Consider the following 14,859-nt stretch of genomic DNA (forward strand, 5'->3'; position numbering starts at 1 on the left):
CTCACCGAACCTACCGATCCATACCGCATCGCGAGCACTCACTCATATCACCTAATCATGCGGCGGCACACTGTCCTCTACCGTGCCATCGTTCCCCAGTCCAGTCTCTTCTAAGGCTCACGATGAGTGTGGCAACACAGGCGCCGGCGAGCGCTGCATCGCCAGTCGACGAAGATGCGAGATGGTGAGACACGTCGCCCGTGACTGCAGTCGGCGCTCACTCGTCCTGACGGCCATTAGGAAGTATCTCAACCATATTCGCCAGACGCCTGGGCCCTTTACCGACCCGGCCTCGCAAGATGAGGTCGCCATGCGAATGTTCGACAACTTCAAAGTCCTGTATGTCGGATGATCGATCCTCCCGCGTTTTCGCCGCCTCTCGTGTGACCGTGCTGACCCCAACGACAGAGTCATGTCAGTATCTCCCTGAGCTTCCATCCCGCTGGAAAATCTCCTGACGATGGAAATCTGTAGTGGCGCGGGCGGTCTAGGGTGCGAGATCCTCAAGAACCTCGCCATGTCCCGCTTCAGGGACATCCACGTGATAGACATGGGTGCGTCCGCCGTTGTTATCCTTGGATCGATCCCCGAGTGAAGACATTGAGTGCTCACATGCCTAGATACCATTGACATATCAAACCTCAACCGCCAGTTCCTCTTCCGCAAGGCAGATGTCGGCAGCTACAAGGCGGAGGTGGCCGCGCGATTCGTCATGAACCGCGTCAAGGGCGTCTCCATCACAGCACACAACAAGACGATTCAAGAATTCGACCTCGACTTCTACCGCCAGTTTCAGCTTGTCATCTGCGGACTGGACAGCATCGAGGCCCGGCGGTGGATCAACAGCACGCTCGTCACCATTGCCGAGGAGGGCGACCCGGATTCCATCAAGCCTCTCATCGATGGTGGGACGGAGGGGTTCAAAGGCCAGGCGCGCGTGGTGCTGCCCTCGTTCACATCGTGCATCGAGTGCCAGCTGGACATGCACGCGCCACGCGCCGCGGTACCGCTGTGCACCATCGCCTCGATCCCTCGCCAGCCGGAGCACTGCATCGAGTGGGCGCACGTCATTGCCTGGGACCAGGAGAAGCCCTTCCCCAAGCTGGACAAGGACGACCCGGAGCACGTCACCTGGCTGTTCAACAAGGCGGCGAAGCGTGCCGACGAGTTTGGCATTCAAGGCGTCACCTACTCGCTCACCCAGGGCACCATCAAGAACATCATCCCGGCCATTGCCTCGACAAACGCCATCATCGCCGCCGCCTGCTGCAACGAGGCCTTTAAGCTCGCGACGAGCTCGGTGCAGTGCTTCGGCTTCGAGAACAACTACATGATGTACTCGGGCAACGACAGCATCTACACCTACACGTTCAACCACCAGAAGAAACCGGACTGTCCCGTGTGCAGCGACCAGAGCCGGCCCCTGGACGTCGACCCCAAGGCCACGCTGCAGGAGCTCCTCGACTCGCTCGCCGTACGCCCCGAGGCACAGCTTAAGGCGCCCTCGATACGCGCCGAGGGCAAGTCGCTGTACATGCGAGCGCCGCCCCAGCTGGAGGAGCAGACGAGGCCGAACCTGACAAAGACCCTGCTCGAGCTGGGTCTGGCGGATGGGCAGTACGTGAATGTGACGGACAAGGCGTTCAACACGCAGTTTGACTTTACGCTGGTCTTCAAATGACATGGACGTATAAAGACGAGTACAGAAGTCGAGGTGTTATCATGGTATCATTTCATTTCCCTCTCTAGTACCCAGAAACCAAAAGCGCATGGTTGCGACAAAAATACAAGACGTAAAAACTCCGGCCAGTGTTGTACAGCAGATCATATAATGAATGCACACATGCATGTATGTTGGGCTGCCCTTACCGCACCATGTCCATGACCTGCTGCTCCAGCTTCTTGCACTTGAGCTTCATGTGCTTGACCGACTCCATAAACAGCTCGTCGCTGTCCCACTGGCCCGAGCTCTCAATGGAGAAGATGAAGTGGTCCCGGCGCCGCCCGAGTTTGACCTTGCCCTCAAACTCGGGGTGCCGGAGGCACTCCCTGCTGACCGTGTCGCGCATGGGGTCAGCGACGACGGCCTTTGTCTCGCCAACATGGCTCTCGTAGCCGCTGCCTTTCTGGGCGGCTTCCTTGGCGGAGACCTTGTCGAGCGCAATGACGCCGTCGGGGAAGCACTTTTGGAACTTTTCAGCGTCGGCGCCCAGGATGGGGCGTGTGATCTTGATGATGGGCATGAGGCGGTAGGAGGCGGTGGCGACGGGGGAGAACTTGGCGTGGTCGGCGCCGATGCCCTTGTGCATGTGCATGGTCAGGCCGATCTGTTGGCCGGGCCGCATCTTGGCGATGAGAATGTCCGGGTGGACGGGGGCGATGGCGTCGTCGCCGGCAAAGTACTGCTCCTGGGCGCCGGTGGGGGTGAAGACAATGTCGCGGGCGTAGACGTGGGCGTTGTGGTAGGCCTTGCGGGGGTCGTCCTCGCGCGGGTCGGCGTCCTCGTTGAGGGTGCACTTGACGTTGAGCTCGAGCGAGACGGTGTTCCAGTCGTACGAGTTCTTGTACGCGTCCTCCCCGGGCTCGGGCTTCTTGTGCCACTTGAGGAAGTTGTGCAGCCCTTCCTTGCCGCCCTTGAAGGGGATGAGGCCCAGGCGGTGGGCGAGGACCTCGTCCTGGACGACCGAGGTGTTGATCTCGATGAAGACGTTCTCGACGGCGAGCGTGGGGATCTCGGAGATGAGGATGCGGCGGAAGGCGTTGGAGAGGGAGGCGTCGATGCCCATGAGCGAGAAGGAGGCGTGGAAGGGATCGTTCTGGTGGAAATCGACGCTGAAGCCATCGCGGAACCGATCGAGAGAAAAGGCCTCATCCTCGCCAGGGACGTGGCCTGGGAAGTCGACCGACGTGTTGTGCGTCACGGTCTCCTTGTGGATGCCCACGGTCTGTCTCGTGTTAGCAGCCATTGACGGCGATCGCAGCGACTCGGGGGGAAGGGAAATCGAACATTGCGCTTCTCCAGCTCCTCGGCGTCTGGCGCGTTCGTCCAGCTGGCCTTTTTTGACGGCGCCATGGTGCGTGTTGCGCTGGGTGAGGATCAATTAGTTGGATGGGACGGGAAATTTTTCGATGCCCCTCCAAATCCGGTCGGACAAGACAAGCAGCAACTTTTTTGGAGGTCAGACAGTCGGTCGGTCGGCGGGTCCGTCTCCGTCTCACGCGAGAACCCACCCTCGGACTCTCCAACTAATACTAAGTTACTCCGCAAGGTACTACGTATAATACCAGTGGTCACTGCAGATAGTGACAGTCTGGATCGCACAATAGCCGCTTTGGCCAGATACATAGTAATACCTACACACATCTCGACTACACAATCCAGGACCCGTGTTCCAATTCCCTGCCCAAAACCCCTAATCAATGTCCTCCGTGTTCCAGACCTGCACGCCCTTCTTCTCCACGTGGTCCTTCAACATACCCAACACAGCCTGCCTCCTGGCCCGCTTGTCCATCAGCGCCTTCTTCTCCTCCGCGCTGAACCCGCTGAGCTTCTTGCGCGGCGTGGACGACCTGGCCGGGCTGCCCATCGACCCAACGCTGGCAGAGAAGCTGTGTCGGAAGCTTCGTGACGGCGTCACTGGCTCTGGCGAGAACATGACGCTCTTCCTACCCTGCGGCGTCGCCGTCGGTGTCGCATCGCGCCCCGCGGACGACAGACGCATCTTGCGGAGCTGCGTCTCCAGTACATCCACGTCGCCACTGCGCTTTTCCGCCATGGCCGTCATCTTCGCAATGGTCCGCATGACCGCCTCCACTGTGGGCATGTTGCCGGTCCGTTTTCCTGACGACCCCGAAGCGGACGCCAGTCGTGTCCTCAAGATCGACAGAGCACTCTCGGCTTCAGCCAAGAGCTTGGAGAACTCCTTCAGAATCCGTCGAAGCTCGTTCTGCTGCGCCGCCTGCTCAGCCGTGAGCGGCAAGGCTAGCGTGGCCTCGGTCTCGTCCGCGCTCGTTCTAGCCGCCTTGATCTTATCGAGATCGGCGCATTTTGCTTTGACCCGGTGAATTTCGCGTGCGAGATGCTGGCATGCCTCTAGTTTGGCGTCGAGTCCAGTCACGCGGCCTTGTTGCAGATCATGAGGCATGTCGTTGTCCAAGATCCGGCCGAGCTCGTCCACCTCGCAGAGTACCCAGTCCTCAACAATCTCAAAGTCCTCCTTGTTGCGTCCGTTCTCAAGCCGGTTGTCCGTGTGTCCCTTGATGAATTCCTTGACCGAACGCGAGTTCAGCCCGACTGTGTCGATCATTGAGTTGATGTCCCGGTATACGGCTTCCACCTGGGCAGGTATGCTATCCTGTGCCGGTGGCGCCGTGTTGACATGGGCAACAAACTCGTCCAGAACTAGCTTGCCCTGTACTTCGGATGCCAGCAGCGCCTTGACCTGCTCGTCGTCTTCGTCAACCAGCGGTTGGGCTTCTTCTTTCTCACGTCGCTCTTTGGCCAGCCTGTGCCTCCTGGCAAGGGGGTCCTCGATTGGTTGCTCGCGCTCGCCACCGGCCGTCTGTTGGGACGCAGGTTGGGCACCTCTGGGCTTGATCATTTGCGAGGCCATCCCCGGCGCACTCACCGACCGGTTCTGCTCGGGGCGCAGCAAGCGGTTTGGTACTGCTGCCCGCACAGGGCTAGGCGACCTGGGGCTGCTCTCCTGGGGCCGAGGGAAGATCGGTGTGCTTTGACCAAGCTGCCCAAATAAGGATGCTTTAGGACGCTGTTGACTGGGCTGGGCAGTCGCTGGGGTGGTAGACTCCACATCCTCCTGGAAGGAGCCTTGGGGAGTGTAAGTTGCATGGAGCCCACTACTTTCGGGGCTTAGATCCTTTGCAACATCAACTCCGCTGCCTTCAGACGTGATGTTGTCGTCTTCTCCCTCACCCTCAGCGTCGTCATCCGTAACCTCCCCAGTCTCATCCTCGCCTTCCTCCTCGCCCTCTTCCTCATCTTCCACTTCTTCATTCTCGTCTTCTTCTTCTTCTTCTTCGTCCCCATCACCGCCATCCTCGTCCGAGCCATCATCATCCAGGTTGCTGTCCTCTTCGTCCGAATCCGGCCCATCCACGGGTGCTTGCAAGTACTTAGCAAAGGGGTTATTGGGATCCGAAGCATTGTTCGCCTTCCCTTGGTCGAAGACGGAGACAGGTGCCTTTGCTGCTGCTTTGGGCGCTGCGAAAGGGTTCGACGGTTTGGTGAAGTCCGGTGGTAGAGGAGCGTCATCGGGCTTGCTCTGGCTTTCCTTTCCTGCCCCGCCCTCCGACGTTGGCTGGCTTTTCGGCTTGGATGGCGCAAAGTCGGGTGGCAGTGGCGCATCTTCCGCCTTTGCAGGCTCATTGCTGGGCTCAGCGCTGGTCTTTGGCGCAGTCGATGCTGCCGAGGACGCCGAGGAGTCTCCCACTGGATAGTTTGGTTTGCTCGTGGGGTCCGGTGGCAAAGGAGGCTCAGCCTCCTGGGACTGAGGCGCTGTCTTCTGTGGGCTGAATGGGTTTAGCCCAGACGATTGCGAGGGACCAATCTTGGCTCCGAAGAGGCTCTTGCCAGTATTAGGGGCCGGCGTAGGCTGGCCGAACAAGGAAGACCCAGGGGCTGGCGAGCTTCCAGCGGTCCCCGAGCCACCCAGTCGGAAGGCTCCTGGTGTGTTCTGCGGCGTGGTCGACTCGGGGCTTTGCTGCGAGCCGAGTACATTCTGGCGAGGAGTGGGCTGCGGAGTCTGCTCTTCCGACGGCTCATCGTCCATTTCACTGTCCTTGGCCGGTGTCGCTGGGGTCTTGCTCGCCGAGTCAAGAGCTGACCCAAAACCATTGCCAAACATGCTTCCACCAGACTCTGTGCTTGGTTTGTTCGTCTCGTTTTCGTTTCCGGCTGACGCATCTGGCTTGAACGAGCTCTTCAATTCGAATTTTTGCGAGCCGAAAGGTGACTTTGTTGATTCGTCGGACGGGGCAAATGGATTGGGCTTTGTTGAGCTTCCAGTCCCAAAGACGCTCGGTTGCTGGCTGGCCCCTGCTGACCCGAACGGGCTCGCATTGGCGCCACCTCCAAAATTGCTCGAGTTGGGTTGGCTCGGTGCTCCAAAAACACTTGGCTTGTTTTCGGTGCTTGTTGAACCAAAAGGACTGCTGCTGGACTGAGCAGGCGCACCGAAGGCACTTGGCTGGGAACTGCCACCTAGGACGCTAGAGCCTTCGGTGTTCGCTGCCAAAGAGCCAAATCCACCTTTACTCGCGAAACCGGAGAACCCCCCCGATTCCTGTTGGGTTGACGAGCCTCCCGCGGCGGCAGCGAAAGGGCTGGCCCCTGGGCTTTTCGACCCGAAGCTAGAGAAACCGGTCTGTCCAAAGGCAGGTGCAGCGCTACTGCCATTCGCCCAGGGTGAGCTTCTGATGCCAACTTGCGACGACTGGCCAAAAGTACTCGGCTTGCCGAAAGCAGGCCCCGAGGGAGACGTAGCACCGCCGAATCCTGACTGCCCAAAGGCTGCGCCGCCTGTCTGAGGCGAGGCGCCTGAGGCCCCAGCACTACCCCATAACGATGGCTTTGCACCTAGCTGCGACGAAGAACCAAAGGATGGAGCGGCTGGAGCTGATGGTTGCCCGAAGGGAGAGCCTCCTGCGCTTCCGAAAGGAGCACTAGTCGTCGTGGAGGCTGGAGCTGCGTTGAGGGCCATTCCACTTGCTGCGCCATCTGCCGCTGCCAAATGGGGGTATGCGACGCCCTTTTTCACAGCGTCGTTGTAGACGCACCACCATGAGCACAGCAGACCTTCGTGTGTGAGAGCCCAAAGACCAGGGAGCGGAGTAGCAGATTCGTTCAGCTCCTCGTCTGCAGGAATTGGGCGATAGACCTTTTCCTTGCTTGACAAATCCAGCGCGATACCAACGGGAACGGAGTCATCCATAGAGTCGGTCATCGGCAGGGTAGGCCTTGAGGTGTCCTCGAGCATTTCGGTGGTCGTGAAAACACCAGTGATAGAATCGGCGGGTTGATCTGAGGCAAGTGGCTTTTTTGATCTGCTGAGAAGCCCAATGTCGGGGTTGGCTGTGGATGCAATGATGAGAAGGTCTTGTAGGTCAGGGGGGAAGTCGCGCAAGCGCAAGAGCGCGTGGTGAGGTGGTTTCTCCGCGTTGAATGGCTCTACAGGATCCGAGATTCTCTGGAAGCCAAATTTCGACGGAGGTTCGCGGATGATGATGTTGTACACCGAGCTCGGGGATGAGGTACCGTTGCTTAAATATATAGCAAGCCATAAGTGGTTCTCCAACCAGATGAGGGATGACACTGCGATAGTTAGCCAGCTGTTGGCTTGGTACTTGGATGATGGGAATTACCGTAATGGTTGTCTGCGCTAGGCGGCCTGGGGATCTCAGCCTTGCTCTCCCCTTCTGGTGTTAACTGGCGAATGGTCCCGTCTGAGAGTCCGGCACAGAGTTGTTTGCCTTTTGCGCTCCATCCCGCACAGCTTACTTGGGACAGCAGAGGATTGCTCAACGCGCGCTCTTTCAGATTTGCCATGCACAAGTTGCCATTCGTTGTCACCGCCGCACAGAGCTCTGCCTTCTCAGCTGTAGGGTTGGGTATTAGGCCGCGCAGCGACTCTCCGTTTGTGGGGAGTTCAAAAGCCGAATTCGTGTTTCCAGACATCAGGCTTTGCACCTCATATACTGCAAGACCGCCTCCGGCCTCTGCGGAGAGGATCAGGTAGTTCTCGTCGGCCGTGAACGCGAGATGAGAGACGCGCATGGGCATCTGCAGCTTGAGCTCGGGCTCGAAACTGCGCACTTCAGAGTCACCATCCTTGGGACTCTCAAATGCCTTGCGGACCTTGTCGGTTGTCGCTATCGTGATGTAATCTGGGCCAGCGGCGGCTACGAGGCCCCTTCCGGACGCAACACTGAGGAGGCTGGCAGTCGGTTCGGGCAGCTTCGTCCACGCTGAGGTCAGGCGAACCTTGGCTTCACCATTGATGGATCTGAAGCCAATTTCCTATAGCGTCCATGTCAGTGGCCAGGTCCCGTAGCATCCTAGAGGTAAAACTCACGTCTGTCTGTATGGTCTGCAAGTCAGGTCCAACGGCCTGGGACCCAGCGGCAGCGCCCGCAAACCCAGCAGAGGCCATGTTGACGCGCCTTTATCGAAGTAGCATATGTGGTTGCTGTATATCGACTCTGACTTTGCTGTCGTGCTTTTGACTTTCGGATCTCGCGTGCGCTGGGAGGTCGGGCGCGTCTACCGAAGCTTGTCGAGGTCCTGCGTTTCGTGCAGACGGCAGATGTAGGTCGGGCAAGACAGTCAATTCTCGCCGTAATGCGCTGGTGACGGAGCGCGGTTGGTTGGATGACTGGGCTTTCTTTTGTTGATGAGGCTGGTAGTTACAAGATACAGGCAACTCGGCTTGGCGGCAGCTGCAGGTGCGATTGAACTTTTTTGAACCTGGAGCTTGGAGCGATCGCGCCTACCCGCAGTGAACGTGTACCTTGACTAACCTATTGTTGACCCAGTCACATACCGGCTCCACCCATTTATCATCATTGAACTTGAAGAACATACCAACTCACGGACAGCCTGCAGATGGTACATTGGCTGTCCAAACATATACGAGAATTTCACGAGCCGTGGAATCAAAGTATTACTTTCCGAGTCTATGCAAGGCCCCTTCAATCACGCCCTCTTGCATACATGTGCATCCAGATTCCAGCGACAGTAGGCGCACTGTACAAGTCCGAAGATCTGCCGGTTAGACGACCGGACGGCCTGAAACGGCAAGTCAAGGTCCCCTGGCGACAGGGGTCTGTCTGTCTACGTAAGGTACGTATCTCCAAGCTGGAGTCCAGTCGGCAGGGTCTCCGTATTTGCGACGGTGGCCTCAACTTCGACAGCTCTCCTTTGCGATTCTTTGGCGCCTCCATTCATTTCCTTGTGGCTGCTCTTCCGCGATCTTGCAGGAGGCAATTGACAATACCACATTCATTTCAATTGCCTATTGCTCTGCTTTCTTGCGACAACTAAGCACAGCGCGGTTCAGGCAACTCGCCCGGTCCTTGGTCTCGCGGCCCCAGCGTACTCCAACATGCCTCCCCGATCCAGATTCACAAGGCTTGATGCCTTCACCAAGACGGTCGACGAAGCCCGCGTACGAACCACTAGCGGAGGCATAGTGACAATTGTGTCACTGCTGGTGGTGTTGATCCTGGCGTGGGGTGAATGGGCGGACTACAGGAAGACGGTGATACATCCCGAGCTGATCGTGGACAAGGGCAGAGGTAAGAATTGACCCCTGGTCGACATGGCCCGTTTCGAGCCGCACTGACATGGCTTGCAAGGCGAACGCATGGAGATTCATCTCAACATGACATTCCCCAAGATGCCATGCGAATTGCTGACCTTGGACGTGATGGATGTGTCGGGCGAACAACAACATGGCGTCAAGCATGGAATCAACAAAGTCCGTCTCCAACCTCTGTCAAAGGGCGGAAAGGTCATCGACGTTAAGACACTCGCTCTTCACGACGATTCGGCCCTTCATCTGGATCCCGAGTACTGTGGCGACTGCTACGGAGCACCCAGCCCCTCGAACGCCGTCAAGCCAGGCTGCTGCAACACTTGCGACGAGGTCAGGGAGGCCTACGCACAGGCTTCGTGGGCTTTTGGTCGAGGCGAGAACGTCGAGCAGTGCGAGCGTGAACATTATTCTGAGAAGCTGGACGAACAGCGTGCTGAAGGCTGCCGTATCGAGGGCAGTCTCCAAGTGAACAAGGTTGTTGGCAACTTCCACCTGGCCCCGGGCCGCAGTTTCAGCAACGGCAACACGCACGTGCACGATCTCAAAAACTACGTTGAAACGCCCAAGGGTCAAAAGCACGATTTCACCCACATCATTCACTCACTGCGTTTCGGGCCCCAGCTGCCCGAATCCATTGCTCAGAAGATTGGCGGCAAGGACGTCTTTGGAAACAACCATCACACCAACCCGCTGGACGGTACTCGACAGGACACTAGGGATCCCAACTACAACTTCATGTATTTCCTGAAGATCGTCCCGACGTCCTTCCTACCTCTGGGCTGGGAACGGAAGGTTCAGAAGATGACGAGCTACCTCAGTCAGAACGCTGAGCTTGGCATGCTGGGCACTGCTGCAGACGGTAGTCTTGAGACCCATCAGTACTCTGTGACTAGCCATAAGAGGAGCTTGTCTGGTGGCGATGACTCTGCGGAAGGCCACGCCGAACGCCTGCACTCGCGAGGCGGCATTCCAGGCGTCTTCTTTTCATATGTGAGTGAATTTCACGCCGCACATGGGTGGCCATTGCTAATACCGTCAGGATATCTCGCCCATGAAGGTCATCAACCGCGAGGAGCAGAACAAGACCTTCCTCGGATTTCTTGCAGGACTTTGCGCCATCGTCGGCGGCACCTTGACCGTAGCTGCGGCCGTGGACCGTGGTCTCTTTGAAGGAGCGACGAGACTCAAGAAGATGAGGTCAAAGGACTTGTAAATGCCGGCCTGGGTATGGGGACCTATCCAGGAATGTATCTACTGTATGTAGGGCTTGAGGATTTACTATTGACTTGGTGCATGGTTTCAGGCGTTAGGTATAAAATCGGGTATGGGCATTTGGGGAGCGAAGAAGATGAAAACAGCAAGATTTCGACATACTCATCCGGGAGTGACACTGACGAAACATTGTGCTAGTTGCCTCCATTCCCAGTAAATTTCTTTGAGCTCCCCACGAATACCATGTGTTGTCCGCGGACCCCCTCACTCCATGCGCCGGATATTGCTTGTTGCACCAGGGGCGAGCTGATATTTCAACTTCACATGAACCTCATGCTTGTCTCTCAGCGTTGGGTTCTGCCGACGACCTCGGCCACAACCTGTCCTCCCAACGGGCCCGTTGGACATGCATATAGTATTCTTACTAGGCAAGAGAATGACCCGGGTGTTTGGCGTCTATCATCCAGCTGTTGCGTACTCCGTACAAAGATTCAGTGCGGATAGTGCTTGAGGTACCCCTGAATAACGACTGATACCCCGCCGGACGGTTGACGTCTCGCCGTTATGGCAGTCAATCGCAAGCTGTAGCGAGGTAATTGCAACGCACGAGAACTTACATGTACTTACGGATACTAGTAGTTAATTGGGTACCACAAGTACTTGATCTCACGATTCTAGACTCCGGTGGATAATTATTGATTAGTATTAATATCGTAAGTATGCGTCATGCTGCTGAAATTGAGCCACCGTTTAGTACTTGCGTACTTTATTATCCGTATAATTGTGGCGGCAGCCAGACCCGCTAATTAGAAGCAAACCTCCGCTAGCTTGCAGGTCAGCTGCTCGTGTTGAAAATGACCCCACGGTCGCTACCCAAGAGCGAATTGTGAGATGTGCTCATTTGCAGGAAATATGCTTTGCTTTGCAATGCGGATGCATGGCGCAAGGAGACAAGACATAATGATCAGGATTGGTTGAAGACTGTTACTGTACGACTGGCTGTAGGCGATCTCCTTTGTTGGCGAGACGGGCCCCATGCACCCCAGACAAGGGCTGACGCTGCCAATGACGAGCGAAAAGTCCCTGAAGGCATCGACTGGGGCTGATAGAGTATAGAGCGCAAAATAAACGAGCAGGTGAGGGCGTTGAGTGTGGCGGGTTGTGCACTCTAATTTGGGACCCCCTGCGCCACAGTAACTGGAACTGCCACTAACGCACGGGGCAGGGAAGGGGAGGAAGGGTACTCCGTAATACTTGGGTCTGGATCAAACACCGTCGCAAGTCGATGGACTGACGGCTAGCCAGCGGTTCGCGAGGGTTATTCCACTTCAACAACGACGCCCGACCTTCCCTCTGAAGTGATTGACTACCCGTTACCCGTATATCGCCTCACACGATCGCCAACCGACCCCTCGACACTCTTTTCGTGAGCAAATACGACGTCAGGACCTTCAGTCCTTGCTCGACACAGCGCCAGATCTGAATAATCCTTCCGGTCTTTGTTGGCTTGGAGACTGCGCCTCTCCTGCGGAAGTCTATCTATAGTCTGCGCCCCACGACTACACGGTGATTGCTGAGACGAGAAGACAGCGAACAAGACCTTGCGGGAATCGAACCGACGGACGATCTTCCAGCGACCGAGAAAAACAGGAGCAGCCGCCAGAGCCTGGTGAACATCGTTTGGCCGTCTGCCACGTGAGGTCCTAGGATCGAGCGAAGACTGGTACGCGGCTTCGATATATGGCCGAGACTCGTCCAACTCTGAACTTCACCCACGCCGCCGCACATCATGTCGCAACCTCACCGACCTAACCTCCTCGACCTACGTTCGAACTCGCACACATCCAATGCGTCGTCTAGTTCAAAGCCGCTGCGCTCGCCGCGCATGCACATCGCTGGCGAAGCACCGCCCGAACTCTCGCCCCTAGATGCTTTTGCTATGCAGAGTCGCATGCTGGCCAAGCAACTCAAGGCTAGCGAAAAAGAGGGCAACAGGATCAGTCGACTGCCGCCATTGACCATGGAAAGCCCTGTGATCGTGCAAGGGAGATCCGACTATTTCCGCTCCTTGTCGAATGAGTCCGAATCCGAGAACGGCCTGTGGCCTGGAGAACTGAACTCTGCCGGCCTGGGCTTGAGGACTGAATACGAGGAAGCCTTTGAAGAAGCGGAAAGACCCAAGTCCATGCATCCGCGCATGAGTCGCATCCCTCCCACTCCCGACGATGAAACACCACCGGTACCACAGCACATGAGGAACGCGTCACGAGGACGGCAGCTTGGTCAAATCGATGAAGACCCCGGGTTCTTTGGTGCACGAAGGGACAGATCACCATCGCCAATCCAGAGCGATGCGCAGTCAATCCGCGAACGGCCATTCGAGCCTCCCCGTCCACGGAAAGACAGCTCGTTACCACCACCTTCTCCTTTACAGAATGAATCCCGACCGGACTCGGAAGAAAGACCGAAGCCAGGGTCCATGGACGAACTTGGCCTGGCACCGCCACGAGCTCTGTTTCCTCAGAGGACATCGAGTATCGTGTCGTCGCCCCTTTTACCGCCCGAGGATGAGGTGGCCAGCAACATGGGGGCGTCCACTCACTCTCTTCCACTCCGTAAACTTTCCTCGGGCAGTGCTGCATTCGCGAACACAATGGCATCGCCTGCCCTGGGTCATTTCAAAAGGTCTCCCTCTGTTGGCTCGGAGTCGTCAATCCTGCCTCGCCCATCATTCAACTTCTCGAGGCCGATGAGCCGGGCTGGCACGCCGAGCTTTGATATGCCCTCGCGACAAGCATCTTCTGATAGCCAGCCTTCTTTCATCTTCGCAGACGAATCCGCGCAGACTTCAATCAGCATGCACAGCGAGGCTTTTCTTCAACAGCCCCCGGAAACACCCGGACCTGGCGCCCCTTCGTACATATACTCCAAATTTACGCTCCCTCGAGGAAAGATGGTACAGAGAGATGATGAATCAGAGGGCCAGATGGACCACCCAACACAGCAGGGGGCTGTGACGACAGCACCACCTTCGCCTCCTTTGCGACCTGCCGGCTCATCGGGCCCGGTCGCGGATGACGCCGCAAGCCTGCTCAGCAGCGTGATGAGGCCTTCCATGGACACTAGCCGCGGCAGCAGCAGCAGCATGGAGAATCCAAGACTGCCTGCAGATTACCCGCCTGTTCCCCGTAGCCAGCCGTCGCAGGAAATGGCTCGCGCGTCAGAAGACTCGCCCAGAGGTCGTTCCCGCACGTCAGATCTACATGAGCCCTTCCGGGGGCGTGGCGTGACACCCTCATCGCATACTGGAACCAGCGACTCGACCAGCACTGTACGCCCGCCGCCGACGGCTAGGTCCAACGCACCGACTGCATCCGAGATGTCTGCTGAGGAGCACCTTGCCAAAGGTGTCGAATGTCACGAGAACGGGTCTTTGCAAGAGTCGACATACCACCTGCGCTACGCTGCCCGCCAGAATAATCCCACAGCAATGTTGCTCTATGCGTTGGCATGTCGACACGGTTGGGGTATGCGTGCAAACCAGAAGGAAGGCGTTTCGTGGCTCCGCAAGGCCGCCGACTACGCCCAAATAGAGATTGCCGACGATGAGGACCAGGCCAAGGGGGGAAAGCACGTTGATGCTGTGGAGAGGAGGACGCGCAAGGCGCAGTTCGCGCTGAGCATCTACGAGCTTGGCGTCAGCCACATGAATGGCTGGGGCATTGAACAAGACAAGGCCCTGGGCCTGAGATGTTTCGAGATCGCTGGTAGTGAGTAATAATACCCTGTATCCCCCGCGTTGCCTGCGTAACTAACACTTGTGAAGCGTGGGGTGACGTGGATGCGCTGGCGGAAGCTGGCTTCTGCTACGCACAAGGCATTGGCTGCAAGAAGGATCTGAAGAAGAGCGCGAGATTCTACCGCATGGCTGAAGCCAAGGGCATGAGCATGGTCGGGAATAGCTGGTGAGTCTCCAAGGCTGCTTCTACCCAGCATACGCTAACCTTTGCAACAGGATTCACAAACCCAAGTACACGGAAGATGATTCGAGCAGCACCGCCAAATCACCGAAGAGGGACAAGAAGAAGTCGCGCAGCAAGTCCCGCACTAGGGCAATGTTTGGCTTGAAGTCATAAGGCTCTGGCGCTTGGTTTGCTGTCGGCGCTGTCCAGTTGGAACGCAAATCGAAGAGGGCGTTATTGGTGGGCTTTACTTCTGCATGGTTATTCGTAGCATCGAGCGTGCGATCTTGCTTCCAAATTCACTTCCCCGTCCTTGCGCTATGGGAGTTGGGAACCTAGCCAGTTGGCTCTCT

The 14,859-nt window shown here is 57.2% G+C and overlaps 5 protein-coding genes across 5 annotated transcripts; 3 read left to right on the top strand and 2 right to left on the bottom strand.

Moving 5' to 3' along the window:
• Positions 1-18: 18 nt before the first annotated feature.
• On the top strand, positions 19-1,773 carry F5Z01DRAFT_307174 (uncharacterized protein). Its single transcript, XM_046258918.1, has 5 exons — positions 19-184; positions 241-339; positions 409-414; positions 475-554; positions 621-1,773. The coding sequence occupies exons 1-5, from the start codon at positions 123-125 to the stop codon at positions 1,679-1,681; spliced, it is 1,308 nt and encodes a 435-aa protein (XP_046121799.1). The 5' UTR covers positions 19-122; the 3' UTR covers positions 1,682-1,773.
• A 92-nt stretch (positions 1,774-1,865) lies between these two features.
• Positions 1,866-3,073, bottom strand: F5Z01DRAFT_615669 (DNA-directed RNA polymerases I; the record flags this gene model as incomplete). Its single annotated transcript, XM_046260872.1, has 2 exons — positions 1,866-2,945; positions 3,008-3,073. The coding sequence occupies 2 exons, from the start codon at positions 3,071-3,073 to the stop codon at positions 1,866-1,868; spliced, it is 1,146 nt and encodes a 381-aa protein (XP_046121800.1).
• A 94-nt stretch (positions 3,074-3,167) lies between these two features.
• On the bottom strand, positions 3,168-8,501 carry F5Z01DRAFT_307187 (nuclear pore complex subunit Nup159). Its single transcript, XM_046258919.1, has 3 exons — positions 8,091-8,501; positions 7,381-8,035; positions 3,168-7,330 (listed from the first exon to the last, which is right to left on the bottom strand). Exons 1-3 carry the CDS (start codon positions 8,166-8,168, stop codon positions 3,414-3,416), a joined length of 4,650 nt encoding a protein of 1,549 aa, XP_046121801.1. The 5' UTR covers positions 8,169-8,501; the 3' UTR covers positions 3,168-3,413.
• Positions 8,502-9,119: 618 nt separating this feature from the next.
• Positions 9,120-10,545, top strand: F5Z01DRAFT_616033 (endoplasmic reticulum vesicle transporter-domain-containing protein; the record flags this gene model as incomplete). The annotated part of the gene is made up of 3 exons (XM_046260892.1): positions 9,120-9,312; positions 9,373-10,322; positions 10,372-10,545. 3 exons carry the CDS (start codon positions 9,120-9,122, stop codon positions 10,543-10,545), a joined length of 1,317 nt encoding a protein of 438 aa, XP_046121802.1.
• Positions 10,546-12,333: 1,788 nt separating this feature from the next.
• F5Z01DRAFT_615830 (putative cell cycle inhibitor Nif1) lies at positions 12,334-14,680 on the top strand (the record flags this gene model as incomplete). Its single annotated transcript, XM_046260879.1, has 3 exons — positions 12,334-14,314; positions 14,371-14,509; positions 14,560-14,680. 3 exons carry the CDS (start codon positions 12,334-12,336, stop codon positions 14,678-14,680), a joined length of 2,241 nt encoding a protein of 746 aa, XP_046121803.1.
• Between the last annotated feature and the right edge of the window lie 179 nt (positions 14,681-14,859).

This window comes from Emericellopsis atlantica, assembly GCF_019669845.1.
Source record: "Emericellopsis atlantica unplaced genomic scaffold F5Z01scaffold_3, whole genome shotgun sequence".
NCBI lineage: Eukaryota > Fungi > Ascomycota > Sordariomycetes > Hypocreales > Bionectriaceae > Emericellopsis > Emericellopsis atlantica.

Excerpts from the sequence above, each read along its gene's own strand:
- F5Z01DRAFT_307174 (XM_046258918.1), top strand. The coding sequence starts at position 123 with ATGAGTGTGGCAACACAGGCGCCGGCGAGCGCTGCATCGCCAGTCGAC. Across the intron at positions 185-240 it reads GTCGACGAAGATGCGAGATG|GAAGTATCTCAACCATATTC; the intron begins GTGAGACACGTC and ends GACGGCCATTAG. Across the intron at positions 555-620 it reads CATCCACGTGATAGACATGG|ATACCATTGACATATCAAAC; the intron begins GTGCGTCCGCCG and ends TCACATGCCTAG.
- F5Z01DRAFT_307187 (XM_046258919.1), bottom strand. The coding sequence starts at position 8,168 with ATGGCCTCTGCTGGGTTTGCGGGCGCTGCCGCTGGGTCCCAGGCCGTT. Across the intron at positions 8,036-8,090 it reads TGCAGACCATACAGACAGAC|GAAATTGGCTTCAGATCCAT; the intron begins GTGAGTTTTACC and ends TGGACGCTATAG. Across the intron at positions 7,331-7,380 it reads TAGCGCAGACAACCATTACG|TGTCATCCCTCATCTGGTTG; the intron begins GTAATTCCCATC and ends TAACTATCGCAG.